The 25,082-nt window shown below is 36.7% G+C and overlaps 1 protein-coding gene across 1 annotated transcript; it reads right to left on the reverse strand.

The window, feature by feature from the left end:
- Nucleotides 1-7,583: 7,583 nt before the first annotated feature.
- LOC129404298 (protein LEG1 homolog) lies at nucleotides 7,584-23,453 on the reverse strand. The gene is made up of 6 exons (XM_055136456.1): nucleotides 23,136-23,453; nucleotides 19,183-19,266; nucleotides 16,751-16,935; nucleotides 15,225-15,325; nucleotides 11,645-11,883; nucleotides 7,584-8,133 (listed from the first exon to the last, which is right to left on the reverse strand). Exons 1-6 carry the CDS (start codon nucleotides 23,434-23,436, stop codon nucleotides 8,030-8,032), a joined length of 1,014 nt encoding a protein of 337 aa, XP_054992431.1. The 5' UTR covers nucleotides 23,437-23,453; the 3' UTR covers nucleotides 7,584-8,029.
- Nucleotides 23,454-25,082: the final 1,629 nt, after the last annotated feature.

Here is a 25,082-nt window from a genome sequence, read left to right on the forward strand (position 1 = left end):
TCTATCGCTACAATCTTTTACCCTTTTATGGTGCTCATAAGATGGGAAAAACTAGAGAAATACCGGGCCCCCACACGGGCGGAAGTGGGAAAGCTCCCTTGTCCTCCTCAGTCATACTGGAGCTGCGGGCGCGGTGAAGTGGGAAAGCCCACGTGGCTGCACTCTCTTTAAGTGTCTGAGGTGGGCGGAGACCGGTACTTCCCCGCCCTCGATCTCCCGAGCGTTTCCGCCAGGACCCCCTCGTGCGGGGGCCCAGCGTTTCTCTCTCTTTTTTAATCTCTCTCTCTCCCTCAACCTCTCCTGGGCTCCAGCCCCCGCTTTTAAAACAATGGAATATTTTGTCCCCCTTAGACCATAGAACTAACTACTAACGACTACTAACTACAACTAACTACTTAGACCATAGAACTAACTACTAAGAACCCTCTTTTAACATTTTATTCAGGATGTAACAGCACATACTATAGACGAAGGTAGAATTTTGAAGTTTTGTTTCTTATCTCTGTTTGGAAAAGAACAAATAACAATAGGAGATCATATCCCATAAGTCTTTCCCCCTACCTTTTATATGCTTGGTTGGAGGTCTAATTTAGAACTACCTTTAAAATGCTTGGTTGCAAGTGGGGGGGTGGTTTGTCTAATTTAGATCCATTAGAAACTTTCTAATGGATCTTCCATTAGAAGCTTTCTAATGGATCTGGACAACTAAAGAACATAAGCGGACACATTTCTAACAACAGGAAAGCTGCATGCTCTGGACAAATTCCCCAGTAGACCTTTCCAACAGGGCATGGAGTAAGAGAAAATAGAGAAATAAGTCTGGGGTGGCTTTCTTGATTCATACTCTCAACAAAGGTATCAAAATTGTATGAAAAAATGCAGAAATAAATCACCCATTTATTAAAGTATGTAGCTCCTAAATGTCAGTCTCTAGCTACTCTATGGAATTTAATGAAGATGTCTGAGCAAGCAGGGAAGAAAGAAACTATTGTCACTCCATTTCTGCCAAGGTAAGAAAGTATAATTTTAATTGAACCCTAACAGTACATTTTTCTAAAAAGAACTTATTTTCCAGCTTTTAAGTTCCAAAAAAATGGTTTCATAGACTGTTTTATTACCCTGGGTAAATTTATTAATAAGTATGTTCTTAGACTTTATGCTAAAAGACAATTTCTCATTATTTATGTAGATTAAGTACCGTATGAACGAACAGGGAGTGCTTTAAAATTATTTGAGAAAACTACAGCTCCCGGAAGAGAGCGCCGCAGGATGTACTGACCCTGTGCCAGGCTGTCTTGACCAGGGCACCTCAGAGGGGAGTGGGTTGAGTTTCCCTCCCGCCCCAAGCAGAAACTCGGCAGCCAAAAACTTCCAGAACGCAACCACCGCCATGCCCAAGGCCATTCCCCACATATTCAGACGACTTAAAGCAGGGGTGAGCCTCACTCAAGACAGGATGAACCTCACTCAAGAGTGGACCAGCAGGAAAACCCAGGTATGCGGGACCTGTGGCTGAGATCTCCAAGCCCACTGGGATCGGGGCTGGGCCTCTCCCCCAACCTCCCCAGTTTTCCAGTAGCCTGGCAGTCATACCCATAAACTGCCCCCAGCGCTGTCGAGGTCCTGGCCAGTCAATCCCGGCACACTAGAGTGTGAGCCCCGAAGTCACCGGCCTTACTCCCTATAGGAGAGGGAGTGGAAGGGGAGAATCCTCTGCCCTGACCATCTGCTCGCTGCAGGATTCCTATTGTTGAGAAAGAAGCCAACCGAGAAGGTCACCAGCAGAGCGGGGTAGCCTGGTGGTCAAGAAGACTCCGTTTATTGATTCTTACACAGGGGATTTTATACACACAATCTAGGGTGGGGGGACATTCCATGCATGTATCACGTTTACCCCGTGGAGCTCAGTACAGATGCCAGTTAATGATTTGTATTCCCCAATCTCAGGACCATGTTAACTAGCTCAGGTAAATGCTAACTGTCACACCCCTCATCCCATTGTCTCCTCAACCAGAGTGCCTGTGTGTGGAATTCTGGAGTGTATGGAATGCAGAGTCCCTGGGCCCCTATAAACAGGGCCGACTCTTGCTTTGAGGAGCAGGGGGTTTAGTCAAAATCTTAGGCCGGCTACTGAGACCCCAACACACTAATCATCAGAGAGATGCAGATCAAAACAACCACGAGATACCACCTCACACCACAGAGACTAGCACACAGGCAAAAGAACAAAAGCAACCTCTGTTGGAGAGGATGTGGGGAGAAAGGGACCCTTCTACACTGCTGGTGGGAATGCCAACTGGTTCAGCCCTTCTGGAAAACAATATGGACGATTCTCAAAAAACTAGAGGTTGAGCTCCCATTTGACCCAGCAATACCACTGCTGGGAATATATCCCAGAGATGCAAAAAAGTATAATCGAAACAACATCTGCACATGTATGTTCATTGCAGCACTGTTTACAATAGCCAGAATCTGGAAAAAACCCAAATGCCCTAGAATGGATGACTGGTTGAGGAAACTTTGGTACATCTATACAATGGAATACTATGCAGCTGTTAGAAAAAAGGAGGTCATGAATTTTGTATTCAAGTGGATCGGTATGAAAAGTTTCATGCTAAGTGAAATGAGTCAGAAAGAGAGAGACAGACATAGAAAGATTGCACTCACCTATGGCATATAGAATAACAGAGTGGGAGACTAACACCCAAGAATCGTAGAAATAAGTACCAGGAGGTTGACTCCATGGCTTGGAGACTGACCTCACATTCTGGGGAAAGGGCAACTCAAGGAAGGGATCACCAACTATAATGTAGTTGAAGGCCATGCGGGGGAAGGGAGTTTCGGGCTGAATGAGGGCTAGAGACTGAGCACAGTGGCCACTCAACACCTTTATTGCAAACCTCAACAGCTAATTAGAGAGAGAGAACAGAAGGGGATGCCCTGCCACAGTGGCAGGGTGGGGTGGGGGGGAGATGGGATTGGGGAGGGTGGGAGGGATGCTGGGTTTACTGGTGGTGGAGAATGGGCACTGGGGAAGGGATGAGGTCCCGAATTTTGTATGAGGGAAGCATAAGCACAAAAGTGTATAAATCTGTAACTGTACCCTCACGGTGATTCACTAATTAAAAATGAATAAATTTAAAAAAGATGTTACTACACACAAATTAAAAAAAAATTAGAAATTGAGCTTCCATTTGACCCAGCAATACCACTCCTGGGAATATATCCCAGTAGAGATGAAATCTGCATTTCTATGTTCATTGCAGCACTGTTTACAATAGCCACAATCTTGGAAAAACCAAATTGCCCCAAAACAGATAACTGGCTAAAGAAACTCTGGTACATCTACACAGTGGAATACTATGTAGCTGTCAGAAAACATGAAGTCATGAAATTTTCATATAAATGAATCAACATGGAAAGTATTATGTTGAGTGAAATGAGTCAGAAAGAAAGAGGCAGACATAGAAAGATTGCACTCATATGTGGAATATAAAATAGCTAAGAGGTACGAGCTTGCAATGATGCAATTTCTGGCAGATATTTCTCTGGACTTATTTACTAAAATACTAAAATACAGAAATCCAAAACCGTGCGACTGCTAGTGCGGCCGATTGGCCTCATATCTCTTCATTCTCAGCAATGGAAAACAAATTATCAAATGCTTCCTTTTCAAGCAGGTCCGACATTAGGTGGGAAAAACTCCAAATAATAATAGTGAGGTGTCTTTATTGAAATACTGAATGTAATAAAAGTAAAGTGAAAGTAAAGTGAAATTTATCAGTTACACAGGCAGGGTGGGGGGCTGGGGATGTGGGAGGAAGGGGTGGAGCTATACTGTGATTCTTGGTAGTGGAATATGTGCACTGGTGAAGGGATGGGTGCTCGATCATTGTATAACTGAGACTTAAACCTAAATAAATAAATAAATAAATAAATAATTTTAACTTCTTTATTTATAGGGTAATATAGCAATCATTCCTCACACCTTAATTTCTAGGCACTTATTTTCTGATAATTCCTTTTTCCATCCCTCTAAGCTTTATTCAAGCAATCAAACAATATGAAATCAGTTTGTTACATGCTTGGCAAGGGATTAAGCTTGGGGTGGGCAGAGACCTGGAGACATTGGAGAGAAGGGCACACTGGTAATGGAATTGAGTTGGAATACTGTATCCCTAAATCAACTCTACTTTTTTTTTGTTTTTTTTTTTGCTTTTTGGGTCACACCCAACGATGCTCAGCGGTTACTCCTGGCTTTGCACTCAGGAATTACTCCCGGCGGTGCTTGGGGGACTTATATGGGATGCCGGGGATCGAACCCGGGTCGGCCGCCTGCAAGGCAAACGCCCTACCCGCTGTGTTATCGCTCCGGCCCCTAAATCAACTCTATTAATGAAAACTTTGTAAATTATGGTGTCTAAATAAAAATAAATTCACTGTCATCCCATTGCTCATGGATTTGCTTGAGCGGGCACTAGTAACATATCTATTGTGAGACTTGTTGTTACTGTTTTTGGCATATTGGGTAGCTTGCCAGGCTCTGTCTCATGGGCAAGATACTCTCAGTAGTTTGCCAGGCTCTCCAAGAGGGCAGAGGAAGCGAACCTGGGTTGGCCACATGCAAGGCAAATGCCCTTCCCATTGTGCTATCAGTCCAGTAAATGAAAAAATTCAATCTAAGAAGTTAGCGACGGACATAGTGGGTCATACAATCCAATTTGTGTTTTTGATGACTACTTGTTCTGTACTCCAAAGAATTTTGATAAGTTGCATCAAGTTGGCAACTATAGAAGAAAGATATGACATTTGAAAATTATTTTTAAAAGCCATTTTAATTGCATATTAACTTCAATATGATTGAAGTGTGGGAGTCAGTTTAATGTTCAGCAATTCAGAGTTAAGTCATGTCAAACCAAGTATTCAGTCCCTCAAAATGACACTGGCCTTTCATAATATTATGACCTTAATTCAGAGCAACAAACATTAGATAATGTAAGAATGTAGCACTGAGAAAAAGAGACTATAGCCATATTTGCAATTCATTTGATGAGTCAACATTTAACTTTTTTAAAAAATTTTATTGAATCACCGGGAGATAGTTACAAGCTTTCATGTTTGGGTTATAATCACACAATGATCAAACACCCACCCCTCCACCAGTGCACATTCCCCACCACCAATATCACCAGGGAACTTTTAACTTGTAAACCTGGAAACAGAAGCATAGAAGTGACAGAACTACTTGAATAAAATAATGTAAAATGTAGAATAGACTTTGAGCAGAGCGTGCTGACAGAGAAATCAGGGTGGATTTAGAGGTCAAGAAGGAAGGGGGAGGGGAGGGAGGGAGGGGAAGGGAGGGAGGAAGGAAGGGGGGAGGGAGGGAAGGCAAAGAAACAAACATTCTAAACAACATAAGTTGGTTAGAATGCAATAACTAATTTAACCCAGGAGAATTCTTCAGTTAACAAATTGCAGCTACCAATAACAGAGAAAGATGGGCTTAAACTGGCTCCATCAATTCTGTGTTTCCTGTTTATTTTGCCCAGGCCTCTTCTATCAAGGAAAGGGTATGTTGAAGAAGAATCTGTTGAGCTCATTTTTCCATTTTTGAGGAGACTTTTTATTGCTGTTGACCTGAGAGTGCTTTATATATCTTGTATATTCGTTCTTTGATGTATGATGTGCAAATATTTTCTCTCAATTGTTAGATTGCCTATTTTTTATGCCTCAATTCTTCCACAACGCAAAAGCGTTTTTATTTTGATGTAGTTCATTTATTTCTGCTTTTGTTTTCTTTGCCATTACTCCTACATTAGGTATGCGTGTGTGCATATGAATGTGTGTTCTGTTTTATATGTACGTATGTTGTATGCTGTTTTGAAGTATGAATATCTTTGTTCTTTATTTTCCACCATTGCCTCTTTTTTCACCAGATGCATATAATATGATTATGGGTTTTTCCTTCTATTCATTTCTAACTGTCTTCCCCGGGTCCCCTCGGAGGGGATGGGCTCCAGCTTCCCTCCCCAACCCGAGCAGAGCTCCCAACTACCAGGGACCACCGGAGCCTAGCTACAGCCATGTTGGAGGCCCCTCTCCACACGTTTGGACAGGCTTCGTGCATGAAGATACCGGCAGAGAAACCCAGGTCTGTGTGGTCCCATCAGCGGCCAACATCCAGAGAGAGACTTGAAGGCAAGCTCTCAGAAGCGATATCTTTGGTCTGCTTCTCCCTCTGGGAGAAACTGGCAATCTTCTGAGAGTTTCCTGCCCACATGGGACAGCCTTGCAAGCTTCCCATGGTGTGTTCATGTGCAAAATCCAGTAACAAGCTGGATCTCATTCCTCTGACCCTGAAGAGTCCCCAGTGCAACACCGTTGGGAGGGCCAAGTCAAGATAGACTTCTAAGATCTCAGGGAAAGGACGAAATGAGATGTTACTGAGCCCGCCCGAGAAATCAGTGATTAACGGGATATTGTGATTGTGATTGATTGTGATTCGGATTCATTTCTACTTGACTTGGAATAGCATTGCAACAGTTCCACTTTCAGTGTTTGTCTATATAAGTGAATCTCTTGCAAAAATCATATAGTTTGGCATTTTTGTATCTTTTCAGATTCAGCAAAATAATATTTGTTATCTTGGCTCTGGCTGGACCGATAGCACAGTGGTAGGACGTTCGCCTTTCAAGTGGCTGACCCGGGTTCGATTCCTCTGCTTCTCTTGGAGATCCCGGCAAACTATCAAGGGTATCTTGCCCTCACAGCAGAGCCTGGCAAGCTACCCGTGGCGTATTGGATATGCCAAAAACAGTAGCAATAAGTCTCACAATGAGAGGCATTACTGGTGCCCACTCGAACAAGTCGAGCAATGCGATGACAATGACAGTGACAGATCTTGGCTCATCAAAGATAACTTTTATTACCCGACAATATAACATGTTATTGGTCTCTGAGGACAATTATTAAGATAACTGATAACTTTTGTGGATGTCTAGTCTAGCACTGAGTGAAAGAGTACTAGAATTATTTATCTTGGTGCTTTGTTGACTCCTCAAAATAATTGCAAGCTAAAATGTTTAGTTAAACTAAGTCATATAGAAGGCTGGAAAAAATTTGCAAGCTCTATCTGGGAAACAGTAGAACAGATTTCTCTTTCCCACTCCTCGTATTATTAAAGTCAAATTATTTCATTTAGTTCCCACCAATTATTGGGCAGATTTAGTTTGTGCATAAGGGTCAGAGAAAACATTCTTGCCAACTATGATAATAATATCATCTTTTATCTAATGCAATTTTTCTCCTAAAGGAGACCAAAATTGAAAATTTTCATCTTTAAGTAATTTATATCAATTGTGATATAAAAAAGAGCAAGTTAACTACAAAATGTAATGGATTTATGGTAAGTAAAAGACATACACACAATAAATAACCCTGTAATTCAGTAATCTACTCTACCAGTTTAGTTCTGTGAATTTAAACTACTTTTAATTAACTGCCAATATTTTGTGTACAGATTATGGTGATCTAAATTGTATGAAATAAGACTACAGAAATTAAAAACAAAAGAATTTTAAACAAATTTAATGCTATTAATTTATTTGTAATTTATTGTAGCTTAATTTAATCATCATTACATCCTAAACATTTTAAGCATTAAAAATCATCAAATAGGATGGGGGGAAATAGTACAGCCAGTTAAAGCACTTGCCTTGCATATGCCCAAGTGAGTTTAATCCCTAATACCATATATGGTCCCTTGAAAACCCCCTGAGCACAGAGCCAGGAGCAATCCTTAGGCATCACTAGATGTCACCCAAAAGCAAACCCCCAAAGATTAACAAATAGTAATTAATCAATAGAGTTATACCATTAATTTTCACTTAAAATTATAAATGCATGAGTAAATTACAAGTAATCATAAATTGAAAACTGTGAAACATGAATGCTATAGTTTTAGCAGACTAAAATTTGTAATGGTGCTGATCAAAAGAAGTTTATAACTATTACAAGTTTCCAAAAGTTACGAAGTAAAGGCGTTAGCAATTGCTTCTATTAGCAGTTGAACTGCAGTCCTCACTCCAGGTATATTCATCAAAAATTTCCACAGGGTTAAAGATAATGAACCTAAAAGAGATATAAAATTATTGCTGGTAAAGTTATAACTATTGTAAAAATAATTTTTCAGCAAAATTTGACGTTTTGCTTTCAGCTGCTGCATGAGCATGATCCCGGAGGCCAACTTTGGACACTAGCCTCTGGACTGTGAACTGAGCCGCTGCCCCATAGGGTGCCAGCGGGGAAGGGTTTCTCTCTCAAGGCTTTTCCATCTTATGAGCACCACAAAAGGGACGTAAAAGCTTGCAGGGATGCAATCTCTGGCAGAATTTTCCCTGGACTTTATACAGAAATCCAAAACCAAAAATATCTCTTAATTGTCAGCAATGTGAAATGGTTCCTTTTTAGCAGGTCTGACTTTGGGGGGAAACTCCAAACAATAACAGTGAGTTTTTTGTTGAAATATTGAAGGTAATCAGAGTAGCAGCCATTTCTGTAGACTGTGAACTAAGCCATAGCCCCACGCCAGCCAAGGAGAGGAAATATCCCTCTTTCCTGGTTGTTTCTCATTTTCCGGGAGAAACGCGGCGTGGCGTCCATCATATTATGAGGTCTATTAAGCAAGTACGAACTGGGAGGCACGGAAGGGGAAAGAGAAAAAAAGAGAAAAGAATAAGGATAAAAAAAGTGTTATGTACTTGGAGCAGTGGGACTTCATATCTCTTCATTCTCAGCAATGGAAAACTAATTATCAAATGCTTCCTTGGTAGTAGGGCTGTCTTTTTGGGGGGGGAAGTACAACAACAAAAGTGAGTTTTGTGTTGAAATATGGAATGTAATCAAGTTAAAGAGAAAATGAAATGAAATTCATCAGTTATGCAGGTGGGAAAGGGGGCGGGAGATGGGTGTTATACTGGGGTTTTTGGTGGTGGAATGTGGGCACTGGTGAAGGGATGGGTGTTTGAGTATTAAATAACTAAGACATAAGCCTGGGAACTTTGTAACTTTCCACATGGTGATTCAATAAAATAAAACACACAAAATAAAATATAAAAAATTGATGTTTTGCATATAAATATTAAATGTTTATTTTGTGATGTTTACACATGTAAAGTTTTTAGTTAAAAATTAATTGACCAGTTCTTGATATTTGTCTAATAATTTTTCTGTTGTTTTTCTCTCTTTATCTTATTCATAGTGATTTTATGAATTTCATAGTGGAATGCTTAGAGTCCGTTACCTTTATTTTTTACACATCTAGCATAAAATTTATAAAGCACATGATATGTAAGCAATCTGTTTTTGATGATAACAATTTAAACTAGAATGCGTTTAACATTTTTAATTTGATTTTCATGCTTTTGATTTTCTATTACCATATTTTATATATTTGGTAAAACAATTGACAATATTTTGACTTTGGTATTTACTAAGAAACTTGTAACAATATTTTTGCTGCTTACTAGATTTATAGCTGATTAACTCGCCACCATTGCAGCATTAAATTATTATTAATTCAACTATATATGAACCTTTACTAGTGATATTTATACTTTACATTTTTCTAAGGCTTATTTGCAGTTCTTTCAGTTGGCAATTTTTATCTAAGTACTTTGATACAGAACCCGGCAATATTCGTGGCATATTCGATATGCCAAAAACAGTAACAACAAGTCTCACAATAGAGACATTACTGGTGCCCACTCAAGCAAATCAATAAACAACAGGATGACAGTGCTACAGTGCTACTTTGAATATATTGGGCTATTTCCTCTGACCTGCAATTTTTGCTTTGAATTAACTGCTACTAGTCTTATGGGTGTTCTTTGTACATAATAAGTTGTCTTTAGTTGATTTTTAGAGACTATCCATGTGTTTAAATTTAGACATTAACTATAATGCATCTAAGTATGGTTCTCCTAATTTTATTTCATAAAAGCAAGACAAAAGATGTTCTCTAAGATTTATGGATGCGGATGCCTATTTCCACAGACTTTTTAGGTATTATTATTGCTTCATACATATTTTATGTCTCCTTATATTTCTCTTTATCCCTCTCTTTTCCTCCTGGAATTGCTAAAATCTTAACAATGGTCCATTCAATATTGTTCTTATTTAAGCTAACTTCACCTTTTTTCAAACTTTCATCCTTTCACTACTCTGAATTAATTGCACTTCTTTGTCTTTGATTTACTTATTATTGGATTCTCTGCAAACTACAACACCAAAAAGGAGAGGGAGCAAAAGGGAATGCCCTGTCACAGAGGCAGGCTGGTGTGGAGGGGACAGGGTGGGGATTGTGGGAGGGATGCTGGGACCATTGGTGGAGGAATATGGGCACTGGTGGAGGGATGGGCACTCGACTATTATATAACTGAAACACAAGCACGAAAGTTTCTAAGTCTGTAACTGTATCTCATGGTGATTCATTAATAAAAAAAAATTTAAATAGTAATAATAAAAAAATAAAATAAAACATGAAATTGGAAGAAAAAATAACTGCCCCTTAGTTAATTTCAACCACATGATTTTTATAGAAACCAGTCCTGGTGGATTTTTGGGAAACCATTCTCTAAGAGAAGGTCTTAAAATTTGGGATGTCAAACTGTTTATTCTCCAGGCAGAAGCTAGAAGTTATGAGATCCCTCTTAGTTAAGTGTTGCAGTGGCAGTTTTTTATTTGTTCAGGTGGTTTTTGACAAGAACACGTCACAGAATTTTCTGATTATATGTATTATTTTCCTCATTCTCATAATGTGCAAGAATCACTTAGCTAGTTTCTGGGTTTCCTTCAGAGGGAATTGTTCTGATGTGGCTGTGGATTTATTAAATTCATCAAAAGAAATAAGTTTGAGAAACTTATGATGTCATTTGAAGTTTATTAAATTCTCCAATATATTTATCTACAAAATGTTAAGGTATTATAATATACATGTCACTATATATATGCAATTTTAAATTAATGTTTATATTTTCTATTTGTTTAATTATTTTACTCTCTTAATGTTTAGATTGTGTTTTAAATATGATTCCTGGATTCACTGAATTAGAATATTTTAAATAGTTGTGATCATATGATTATTCAAATTGCAAAAATAGAGTCCTATTTATACTCTGATAAGACATCCTATAGTTAAATGGCTAGAATATAGTACTTCTTCTATTATAGTAAGGTAGGATAGAGGAGTTTAAAAGAATAAATATGCTATTTTTCCCATTAACTGTGGAAGATTTTCTTTTGAGATTCCTTTATTTTTCTATTTAAGAGTGATATATAAGGGGAAAGAAGAAAAGTAACAAAAAAATCTTACGTGTATATATGTGGGTTTGGATATATATGTGTATATATACACATATCTATGAGTCTGTGGATGAAAAGTGTCAACCGGAGTTATTCTGATACTCCCATGGGCCAATAAGGACCCAGGAGAAAGGCTAGAATCAAGATAAGTAACATATATACCATAAAAAAACTGAATATTTTTCTAGAATAACTGTCGCAATGATATATATGACATAATCTTTTTTCTTTATCTATTAAACGTAATTTTGATTTTCTTTATTGTTTATAAGGCACTTACCTGAAGCACTGTCCACTTTGTAAAGGAGATTTAGACCAAGCAAAACTACATTCTGAAAGTTACTAAAGTCTTTTATGAAGGGAGCTTCATCTCCATTAACAAGGATTCGTGGTGGCAGTCCTTTCTGGAATTCATATACTGTAGTCAAAGTTGTATGGAGCCGGAACGCTGCAAAATATTCCACAGCTGTATTCCAATCTTTCTCAAACTCTACTTCAGGGTTAGAGTAATATGCAAACCTAAAAATCAAATGGAAAAAATAAATAATTGCTTCCCTCAGAATTTCAACCACACTGTTTTATAGAAAGGTTCATTACCTGGCAACAATTATGTTTATGATCTATCACTTATACTATTCCACTTATACTCTATATATGTGTATATATATACATATTCAAGAATAGGAGCTATAGGTAATATTCTAAGAAATAACTGGGGAATTATAATTTTTTAGTTTGATAAGAGCATCTCTTGAATTATTGATAATTATTTATTTTGAGATTTTATCCCTTGAACCAAACATCTTATATTTGATTATTATGTAATAACCAAATGCTATGTGGTGAGCTCTCTTTAGAAATGTGTAATACCGAAAAATCAAAGATGTGAAGATCAAATGTTTGCTAGACTAAACATCTTTTAAAAACTGATGATATCTCTTTTTTACTTTTTATTGAATCGCCGTGAGATAGTTACAAGCTTTCATGTTTGGGTTACAATCTTACAATGATCAAACACCCATCTCTCCACCAGTGCACATTCCCCACCACCAATATCCCGGGTATACCCCCACTTCTCACCCTCCCTCTGCCTCCATGGCAGACAATATTCCCCATACTCTCTCTCTACTTTTGGACATTATGGCTTGCAACACAGTCACTGAGAGGTCATCATGTTTGTTTCATTATCTACTTTCCGCATGCATCTCCCACCCAACTGGTTCCTCCAGCCAAATACTGATAATATCTTAAAGTCAGAACACCCTCAAAATATTTAGCATTGTCCAAAAAAATGATGATTTTTTTCTCTGGTTTCCTAAATACTTTTTTGACATTGTTCTTATTCTACTGGAACAAGTCTGCTAGGAAGCCAAACTTTTTTTGTGTTAAATTTTATATGGGAAAGGTTAAAGTTCTGGAAATTGGTTTTATCACTATATAATGCACAATTTTATCTCCATCTACTATCTAAACATGCTGAGCAACTTAAAATATTTTAAGATATATTACACCTGAAATATCATTGACTCCTTTCTTTATTCACCAACTACATTCTACTTCAAGTCTGATAGATGTCACCTCCTTAACAGCATTCTCAGTGCACCTGAGTTGAAATCTACTATATCCTCCTGCACAAAATTCCCATCGCACTCTGCCATTCACATATTTAAGTTTGTTTTTTATTATATTATACCTTCTAGAAATTTGATCATCTTCTAGGTTTCAATTTTCACATAACATTTACTAGACTTATTAAAATCAAAATGTTTGAATTATTTTTATTTATATTAAACAAATTATAACACAATCCCCCCAAAAGAAACTTTGGTGCTAAGTTTCCAAACTTATGGGCTCCTTACTTGCTTCCTATACACAGAAATAGAAAAGTGGGTACAGCGGACCCTTCATGAGAGAATAATTTTATTTGAATTTCTAGTTGGCTATCATTAGTCCCATCAAAGGTGACTATGAGGGCTGGAACAATAGCACAGCGGGTAGGGCATTTGCCTTGCATGTGGCTGACCCAGGTTGTTTCCCAGCATCTCATATGGTCCCCTGAGCACCACCAGGAGTTATTCCTGAGTGCATGAGTCAGGAGTAACCCCTGTGCAATGCCGGGTGTGACCCCCGCAAAAAAGAGAAAAAAAAGGTGACTATGAAAGGAAATGTAAATTCATAATAATTTAGTGTAATGGACACTCAGCCCTAATAAATAGTTAATGCAACAAATTCACAGGAGTCAGCAACATTAAGGGAGGAGGAATAAGATAGAGTATTAACTCAGCACACAAAGTGTACATGAGCAAAAGTTAAAATCAACAGATGTCATTAAATGATTAAACAGGTGTATTATTAGACATTCAGGATTAGTAGTGAAATATGATATTGTTAAGTAAAGCTTTGAAAAATAATGTTAAATGGCTCCATTTAAGACATAGCAACAGATGCATCAATCTTTGGCCTCAGGGTCATAGTTTTATTTAAGTATATGTAGAGTACAGTGCTGTTTCATATATATAGTTACTACCTAAATTACCTACTTCAGCTAAAAACAATAACACAAAATTTTAAGTAAGTTTCTTGATGTGTAGCAGAAGCATAGCCTTAAATTTTTTTAACACAATGGAAAATAAAGCTTATTAACCCAAAGGAAATAAAGTGATGAAGAAAAGTAAAAATATTAATTTTTTCATGCTCAAGATGTGATTAATAATACTATTCAAATATATATTGAAATAATAAAAGTCCCCATATAGCTATACAGAAAAAATGAAATGCGGAGAAAAATGTGTGTGAAGTGGGTGTGAAATATCGAATTTTTGTATAATTTTTAAATATATCTAAATATATACCATACTTCAATATGATTTCCCATAGTAATGATTCAAAGTCTAATACCCACGACCAAATATTATAGGAAACTCTCAAAAGTTTGATATTATTACATATCAAATAAATTTTAAAATAAATGAATGGGACTATATATCAAATTAGGCAAAATATTTCGAAATAATGAAAGAACTCACTAATACAATGAAGACAACTTGTGGAATCAGAAACATATTTGAAACTGTTTATCTGATTTAAAGTCAGTGCACAAAACACAGAAATATCTCAACTTAATAGTATATTCAATAACAATAAACTGACTTGTTTTAATACGTGGCAAAGGTGTTTGTCCATTTGGAACAACACAGGACTGGAGGAGCTCATACTGAGTATTGTAAGTCAAAAAGAGAAAGGAGAATTATGGTTTGTGAAATGTAAATAAACAAAGCAAAAACACCCAAAATAATATAAAAGAAGCTTTAGTCTCAGAAAACCAAAAGAAGGTTATGCTTAGCATGGAGCCTGATGCTGATATAGGGTGTCAGTTGGTGGTGGTGAATGATGATTGGGCATATTTGAACATTGTATTGGTTTTACATGTGCAGCTTCTCACATGAGCAACTGTATATATCATACTACCGCACTACCCTCTTCTTAATAAAATATTATTTTAAACATAGAAATGCTGTTTTGGGGTGTTTTTTGCTTTTTTGGGTCACACCTAGTGATCCTCAGGGGTTACTCCTGGCTCATGCACTCAGGAATTACTCCTGGTGGTGCTTGGGGGACCATATGCGATGCTGGGAATAGAAATCTGGTCGGCCCCATGCAAGGCGAACGCCCTACATGCTGTGCTATCACTACAGCCCCTAAAAATGCTAGGTATTGATGGCATGTCATTGAAATTTCCAATGATTAAATATATTATTCATTAGGAAGTAAGATACACATATTAGGAAAATAAAAAGGCATAAATAAGACCAAAAATTATTTGCCTTATAAATAAAAGTTTGGGGGGAACCCATTCTTACCTATCTTCAAATTTTGAGAAAGTTTCTTTTAGAGTTGAGGTGTGTGCATCCCATAAGTACTCCAAGAGGTTATCAAGGCTAGTAGAAGGTAACTGAATACGCTATATTAAAAAAGGAAAATTTTTATTCATATTTGATTATAACAATTTCTCTATAATTTAATCTAGTTCACTTTTACATGTAGCAGTATTTCACAGAAGAGAATTTTGTTTCTAAGAAATAATTTAAGTCTTCAATTACTAACTTCCTAGGATTATAATAATCATGTATTATTTTCATTAATATTGAATGTAGATATAAAAATGAACTCCAAGTGTTTTTCTGGGAAAATGAGTTTATAATTTCTAGAATAATGTATTTTTGCTTATCATTTGTTTTTCCTCTACCATACTTGAAGTCAACATAAAAAAATTAAGATTAACTAGAAGGAATTAGAGTATTAATCATCACTGTTACTGTCACTGTCATCCCATTGTTCATCGATTTGCTCGAGTGGGAACCAGTAATGTCTCCATTGTGAGACTTGTTGTTACTGTTTTTGGCCTGTGGAATATGCCACAGGTAGCTTGCCAGGCTCTGCCATGTGGGCGAGATTCTCTCAGTAGCTTGCCGGGCTCTCCAAGAGGGGCAGAGGAATTGAACACTGGTCAGCTGCATGAAAGGTGAACACTCCAGCTATAAACTGGCTCCAGCCCAGTTTAATTGTATTTAAAATAATAAACTATCAGGGCTAGAGTGATAGCCCAGAGGGTAGGGCATTTGCCTTGCACGCGGTCAACCTGGGGTCAATTCTCAGCATCCCATATGGTCCCCTGAGGACCTCCTGGAGTAATTTCTGAGTGCAGAGGCAGGAGTAACCCCTGTCCATAGCCAGGTGTGAGAAATAAATAAATAAATAAATAAAAAATTGTTAATCTCTGCAACTAGTAAATCTATCTCTTAAGTGTTGATATAATCCAATGTCTATATATAAATCATTATATTTTATTTTATCATTGAATGGTTTTGGTTGCCACATTAATTGCAATCCACGGACTTGTGATCACATACTAATTCTCTTTAAATAAGTTCATTAACTCTTCTAAAACTAACTCCATAATCATATTTATCTCAAGTATTATTTGCTAACTTATTTGGTGATTTACCTCATCAGAATAACATTTTAGTTTAATAAATATTCTGTGGTTTTGCTGTTGTTGATTTGGGGGCATACCTGGAGATGCTCATGGTTTACTCCTGGCTCTACACTCAGGAATCACTCTTGGCACTTCTCCTGGGACCATATTGATGCCTGGGTTGGAACTAACATGGGCCATGAGCAAGGAGAATGCCATTAGCTGCTGTACTCTCTCTCCTGCTCCACAATTACACTCTTAAATTAGAAAATGTTGGTAATTATTAGAAAATAATTAGAAAATGTCTGGTAATTAGTGCAAAAACCTAGATGAAAAGATGTTAAAAGAAATTATCTTATCAGTTCCTAAGAATGAATAAGAAAACATAAAAAAATAAGAAAGAAAATGAACCTGGTAAAAGGCTTTCCATTTTTTCATTGTGGTAGGGTAAGATGACTGACAACTAGAAACACTATAGCAAAACCTCGACCCATCCTTCGGTGGCAGCAAAAGTTCAACCTGGTCTGATGATATCCCCATGATGCCAGAATCCACCGCACCAAACACCGGCAATACACATAGAAAATAGTTCAAATCTGTAAAGACAAAACCCTTGTGTTACCATAAGCACTAACAACTGTGAGAGAAGGTATGTTCAGTACTTTGTAAATAACTAAGCAAAATCTAAAAAATCCAGAAATTTAGGAGAAAGTCATTGTGGAAAAAAAAAATCTCTCTGGGATCTTGACTGATAGTCCAGCCAGCAGTGACCAACCAGGAACCAGGATTCCATCCACTGCACCCTATGTGGTTCCCAGAACCTACCAGAAGTGAACCCTGAATGCAGAGCCAAGAGAAAATCTTGAGTTCTGCTTGGTTTGCCCCCAAAACAACAAAAACAACAAAATTCCTTCTACAGTGTATGCAAAACTTAAACCTATTTCTGTACATAACTCTGCAATCCTAAGTAAGCATGAGTTTAAGTGCATTACTGAAACTTAAAACAAAAAGAATTGAAATGGATTTGGTAATTCATTAGTTTTAAAGCTCTAAATTGAAAAAGAAAGTGTCCACTTGCGCTTAGAATAATACAGCACTTTTTAAATGAAGCTTTACCATGAAATGTTACTTTTTCCTACCATATTTTATTTTATTTTATTTTATTTTTGATTTTGGGGTCACACTTGGCGATGCACAGGGGTTACTCCTGGCTGTTCACTCAGGAATTACTCCTGGCTGTGCTCAGGGGATGATATGGGATGCTGGGAATTGAACCCGGGTCAGCCGCATGCAAGGAAACCACTGTGCTAACACTCCAGCCCCCCTACAATATTTTAATAGCATTGGCATATACTATTTACCTGGATTCAATGTGCAAACATGACTTTGAAAAATCCTTATCTTAAAGTGTCTCTAAAGCAAAAAAGTAAAAGATTGAGAATACACATTTGGATGATTTTTTAAAAGATTTAAAAAAAAACTGTCATTGTCACTGGTCACTGTCACTGTCATTCCATTACTCATCGATTTGCTCATGTGGACACCAGTAACGTCTCCATTGTGAGACTTGTTACTGTTTTTGGCATATCTAATACTCCATGGGGAGCTTGCCAGGCTCTGCCATGTGGGCGAGATACTCTCAGTAGCTTGCCAGGCTCTCTGAGAAGGGAAAAAAAACAGTTTACTTAAATATGTATGACTTAGCTAATGGATTTAGAAGCTATTTTATCACTGTATCACTGTTCATTGATTTGCTCGAGCAGGCACCAGTAACGTCTCCATTTGTCCCAGCTCTGAGATGTTAGCAGCCTCTCCTTACTGTCTTTCCTAATGATTGAAGGCTCTTTCAGGGTCAGTGGAAAGAGACCTGTTATTGTTACTGTATTTGTCATATTGGATATGCCACAGAGCAGCTTGCCAGGCTCTTCCGTGTGGAAGCTATTTTATAGTTGACTAAAAGCAATATTGATTCCTATTGGTGATACAGAATTTTTTTTTTTATCATAAGCATGCATTTGTGAGTGCAATATACAATTCTCTAAAATCCTAAATTAATTTGAAAATAAAGAAGCCTGAATTTTACAGAACTCGACACTGGTGGCCATAACTATTTGTGGTTTTTGAAAAGAACCAATACCTATTAGAAAACCAGCTACTAGTTCACATGTTTGTCACTCCAGGAAAGCAAAATTTAATGTTATTATATTCTAATTATTGGTAAAAATTTCTAATTTTTTTATAAATTCACTTAATTCCTAAAGCACAAAATAAAACTTAAAATAAGAAACTATTTTTAAATTATCTTGACATTACATATCTGAATGAAGACCAAGAACTAGTAATAACAGTAGTGATTACAGGACTTCATCGGGTCTTGTGGTAGCTTAATCTGTGACTTGTTTATAGGTTAAAACGTTAAATAGGTTAAAACGTTAAATAGATTTGATCTGAACAAAATGAGTAAAAGCATTATTTTCTTGCTGTCTCATTTCTCTTCTGTTTTTCTGGAGAGTCTCCCCTAGAGTGGAAACTCCCAGCTAACTGCAGGAGCTATCTTTCAAAGGTAGCTATCCTTTTTGTTATTCCTCTTTGGGGTGGAGGGAGTGGGGTTGAAGGGGGGGAGGGCAAGGAAATGAGAGGAGGGAGTAAGCCCTGGGGAATCTTTAGTGAAGTTGTGGTTGTTAAAGCCTAGAATGTGACATAAGAGCATAGGGTACTAGAGTTGGTTTCTTTGGGGCAAAGAAATAATAGTATTTACGTTTTAATCTCTGTGACTAAATGTTAGGTTGAATGTTGTTTTGGGGGGAAGGTTATTGCCTGTTCAGTTATATAAATGAACTTACCAGCCCACCAGCTGTCCTCTGAGATACATAAAGGATCAGATTCGTAACCACAATCTGTCGTTCTTGTGGGATCAGCTAATCTACCTAGGAAAGAAAGGATATACAGAAACTTTTATTATATTCATATTGAAACTGCTTATAAATGTCAATTAGCTGCATTTTGTTTATAAAATTAGACAAATTTATCTATTATATGATTTCTCTATCACTTTGTAACCCTTCATTTTCTATCTCTAAAAAAAATTGCTTGCTTTGTCTGACATCAACACAATTTTCTACTTTTGGGCCACCTGTCTTGTCCATTCCTTCATTTGCTATTCTCTCTTCCACTTCTGTTCCACTTTACCTTCAAATTTAGGGAGGCAACATATAAAGAATTAGTTTTAGTCCCATACTATCTTTCTTTATAACCCACAAGTGAAATGTGAGTAAAAGTATTATAAGTATTATGAGTATTACAAGCCACAGTGCCTAAAGTAAAGTTAAAAATAAAGAAGATTTTATCAGAATAAAAAAAAGGTGGACTTTTAGAGTTCAAACCAAATATTGGCTCTGTTATTTGCTACATGGATCTCTGCAAAATTTCCCTCATGCCATTAACTACGTTCAACGGGGTTGTATTTGAAGGGGGTAAACTATTAATTCCAGTTAGGAGTTTTTTTCCCCTTCCTAACTGAAAAAGTGATATTTTTTCTGTCATTCTCTTCTCTTAAATTATATGTGCATGTTATGCAATGTTCTTGTTTCCTTTTCCTAACCATTTTTAATTTTCTGATTTTCTTTTATGATTCACTTCCACCTTTCAGCCAACTTCCTTAGCCTCCTGCCCCCTTTATTCCACTATAGTTATGTTTTGTCTTTTTGTTTTCCAGGGTGTTTTTGTAAAAAATAAAAGTCTTTTTTTTCCATTCCTTATTCTCTGCATTCCTAATTATCCTTTTTTTTCCTTTTCCTAAGTCAATGACATATTTACCTCAATATATTTACCCTTGCTGTCATATCTCGATTTACCAGTCTGTTGCATATTTTACATTTTTTCACCCTGTTTGTGAACTCAGCTTCACTTTTATCTGTTTCCCTGAAAACTCACCACCTTAATTTTTTCCATTAGCTACTTATGCTCATTTTTTCCCCATCCATATCTTCAGTGTTTTTCTCTTTATCACATTTCTTCTGAATTTTCAGCTTTTCTTAACTTCATCATTGCCAAAGCAAAGATTGCTGAAGAATTCGTTAATGCTGTTAGCCCCATGAATATTAAAAATATAAATTCCTAATGGACTATTTCTCAGGGTGCTGATTTAAAGTCTATAAAAATTTCCTTTTCTATTCTATTAATTTAATTTAATTTGATTCTATTTATTTAATTTATTTTCATGGGTCTAGTGACTCCTTCTTCTGTCACTCCTCCTTTAGATTTCACTCATCCCTTCAAAGAATTAAATTGTCTGACACCTTCATATATTGGCTTAATGTTGGTAACAACTACGTTTCTAGCCTGAAGCATTCACATGAGGCTGTGTCTATTTGATTCCTTCTAGTCTTCAACTAAACAAGCCTACAACATCACACTGATCTAGATCACCACATAAGCTTGAATATCTTCTTTTCTGTCCCTATAATAAAATTCGCATTTTTTCATGTATAGATTTTCTCAATAGCCTCTTTTTCATTGTATCAAATATGAAATATGAACACAGAACCTTTTTTTCTATTTAAAAGAATCTTTAAAATTTTCACCAGAGGGGCTGGAGCGATAGCACAGCAGGAAGGGTACAAGACAAAACTTATACAAGGCCAACCCGGTTCGATTCCCAGCATCCCATATGTTCCCCTGAGCACCGCCAGGAGTGGTTCCTGAGTACAGAATCAGGAATAACCCCTGAGCATCGCCAGGTGTGACACAAAAAGAAAAAAAAATTCACCAGATAATTACTTTTACGTTCCTCACTCAGGTTTTTTTTTGTTTAAAGAATTTGAGCTTAACACAATAATGCCTATTCTGCATTCTAATTCATCTATATCAAAATATTAAAAATGTCAATGAAAATACAATTTTATAAAATTGTATTTGTTTATGATCCTAGAAATTTTCTACTTCTTAAAACTTAAATCTCAAACTACTAAGTAAATTAACTAATATCTCAGCACACCTTATTCCTGAATAAAAATAAATACTTTATCAGTTTCTTCTTTCAAAGATCCAGTACAAACCTTCTTTCTCTAAAATCCTCCATGTCTTCACTTTCATTCCTGTTTTCTTCTTTACATAGACACACACACACTCACACAAACACACACACATCCTCCACTCAATCACATACACATATGTCGTGTGGTTCTAGGTTTGTTATTTTGGCTAATTTCACATAGTATTAAAACTGAATAGAATTTCTGTTAGTATACCTTAGAATATGCTGTTCTTAAAAACGAAGTTGTTGATTTCAATGAACAGTCAAATCTGAGAACTACTAATTGAACTTATCCTTTTACTCTCTAAAAAGAAGTTGTTTCTATTTCTACTGTGAAATTTATCCATATTTAAAGTCTTATTTTAGGAGCAGGAGCGATAGTATAGTGGGTAGGATGGTAGCCTTGCATGCGACCGACCCAGATTCAATTCCCGGCATCCCATATGGTCCCCCAAGCACCATCAGGAGTAATTTCTGAATGCAAAGTAAGGAGTAAGGCCTGAGCATAGCTGGGTATGACCCAAAATGTAAAAACAAAACAAAACAAAAATAAATAAAATCTTATTTAGTTAATTACCTGATTATTCCACTTCATTCTATTCCCCACACCCCTTTTCACTTTTAACAGTTATATAACTGCTGATATTTATTATTCTTTGTTGAATTTCTCCTATATTTACTGTTCTAATGATGTTGTTAGGTCTTCCATGGCCGAGAAACTGACCCACTGTTTGTTTATGACCATTAATACTCCCTTTACCACATAAGTTTAAACTGTATCCTACCATAATGTAATGTATATAATAAAATAAAATGAATGTGAATTTAATTAAAAAGGAAGATTCAGCCAGCCCATTCATGTTCCATTACCAACCTCTCTGAAGCAGATGTTTTTAAAATCATAAACTTTATGTTAGTGTTTCCCCAGAACCATGGCCATTTTGACCCCCAGGAAAGTCAGATAAGTGAGAGTAGGTTTGGGTCTCCATGTGTTCCCAGACAAAAGTGGTTGACTTGTCAATTTCAGTAGCTCCTACATAAGATCACTGCTCAGACTTGAGATAAATCAAACTAACTTGTTCACTCATTTTGTTTCCATCTAAAACAAAGAAAACTTTCCTATTGGCACTGTTCTCAATATGGACTAGGCAAGAAGCACACCTTCTCATGTGAATCTTTGGTTTGTCAGATAGGACAAGATTTTACATTTAATTTATGAAGCTCTGGCCTAAGTATACTTCAAATAAACATTAGTACATGCATTGCTTCTTAAAAAGAGACAAACAAAAAACATTATTCTCAGAGAACCCCCCAAAAAATAAATATTCTCAGAGAAATATGCTTCTACACAAGATTCTGCCCTTTTGCACTTCCATTCCCAGTGGCTAAGTAATAATAACTTCAAAAAACTTTCTAATTGGAAGTCATCTCTGGCTTCAATGGATATCTCCTTGATGGTTTTATTCAACCCAATGCGTAGAATGGAGTCGAATGCTTACAGAAGTTTAACAAATATCTGTGGAAAGATCAACAAATTATACATAAAATTTCTCATGAATGGCAACTATGTCTTATGTCCAATTATTGTTTCTAATAAAAAATACAACACATAAAAAATTATGGTGAAGGGCAAGAAAAAATGTACAAGAAGGAAAAAAAGAATTTGTAAAATGAATGCATGATATATACTGAGTCCCACTTACCAACTATTGCATGGTTATATTAATAGATCATTAGAACAAAAATGAGAGAGATACTTACCTGAACTAAATTGCCAGCCATGCTGCAGAGGCAATCCCCATAAGATATTTTCTTCATTATCTTTTCCAAATCTTTGAAAATATTTGGCTGTCTTGTTTAATAGGATTTTATACATCCCCAATCTCTCGGGGTATACCCAAGGATTAATAACATATTTTCCATTTTGTGATGTATAGTCACTGAATTCACCAGGACTCTCCTCCCATTTAGGAGGGTACAGAGCTGAGAGGTTGAGCATCTCTGCTAGAGAAACAGAGAAGCAACCAACTAGTACGCAGGACCACAGAGCGAAGAACGCCATCGTGCCAGTACTGAGGACTGAGATTCGATCAGAGTATTTATTGGGAACCGAAGGAAGAACTCTGCTGTAGGTTTATTGTCTATCTACTGTTTTCTTTTTTCAGGAGATGAAAAGATGAAAATGAAAATGCCTTCCTTGCCAATGAAAATAGGGTAACCTTTCCAATACGACCTTCTATTCACATAACAGGTGAAAAAAATGTTCCAGGAGAGTTTAATTTGGTTATTTATTTTAGACTTGTTAGTTTTGGGTTTGGGTTTGGGTTTTGGGTTTGTTTTGTTTTGATTCTACACCTGCCAGTTATCAGATTTATGTTCATTGTAGAACAATGTTTTCTCCCCCCACACCACACGACAGTAGGATAAAGATGAAAATGCCTTGCCAATGAAAACAGGATGGTTGTATTGTTAACTAACATTACTAATATTGATTTATATTCACATGCCAGTAGAAAAAATGTTCTTGAAGACTTCTTAATGTTGAGTATTTTAGAATTGTTTTGGTGTTGTTTGGGGGTCACAAGTGTTAGTGCTTAGGGCTTACTCCCATCTCTGTGCTCAGGGATCACTCCTCACAAATGTGGAGAACCATAGTGCGTGTTAGGAATCAAATCTTGATTGGATGTGTGCAAGACAAGCACACACAATGCTAGCAATACTATCTCTGTGCCTCATTTTAAACTTTTAGAAAACTGTTATTATATTCATTTTTTAATGTGACTAGAAAATTAAGGACATTCCTTACATACTCATCTAGAAATTTTAAGACAAGGCATTTACTTGCCTTTGTAGAGGAGAGCTTACTTATTAAGTCCTCTATAATGATTAAGATCTCATTGAACTGAAGGTGGAAGCAAGAAGAAAAGACAGGAGGTAACCTGGGTAGGGGGCAGAAGCCTCCAGCATATTAGTGCCGTAAAGGTGTGATCCAGGTATATATCTAAATCACAGAGCCAAAAAGCACTGTAAATATGAGATCCATACTGCACCACCAAACTTAAAAGTGTGTCTACCCTGGTGAAGGGATGGTTGTTTCACCATTGTATGACTGAGACTTAAGCCTGAGGGCATTGTGATTTTCACATGGTGATTCAATAAAATGAAATTTAAAAAAATAAAAATTTTTTTAAAAAAAGTGTGCCTACCAAGAAGGCAGGCTAGAGAGTATAAAAGAATCTGGGGACACTAGTGGAGGAAAGTCAAAACTGTAGTGTGATTCATGTTGGAATATGTTACGTTTGAAACTCAACTAGGAATAACAACCAGGAGTTACTTCAAAATTTCATAGTCCTGTCAGCCCAGTAGGATCACAGCAAATCTGATTGGAAAGTTGCATAGAAGACCACCAAGCTCATTGAATCTAAATAGTAACACAGAAGCCTCAACAAGCACTACATGGCACAGTAGATGCTCAGACAATGATTTTAGTAACATCATTGTGACACATAACAGTTATCACAGATGGACTCATTAATCTAAGTTCTGATAATACCATTTGCCTTTGTGTTGTAAGAAACAATATGAAGTAATGTTATTGGCGCCCACAATGGGGCATACGGGGATAGAGATGAGAAATGGGGAAGGAAGGGTACACTAGTAGTGGGATGCTGTTGAAAGAAACAATTAGTGCCTGAAACAACTATATTA

Source organism: Sorex araneus, chromosome 4 (genome assembly GCF_027595985.1).
Source record: "Sorex araneus isolate mSorAra2 chromosome 4, mSorAra2.pri, whole genome shotgun sequence".
Lineage (NCBI taxonomy): Eukaryota > Metazoa > Chordata > Mammalia > Eulipotyphla > Soricidae > Sorex > Sorex araneus.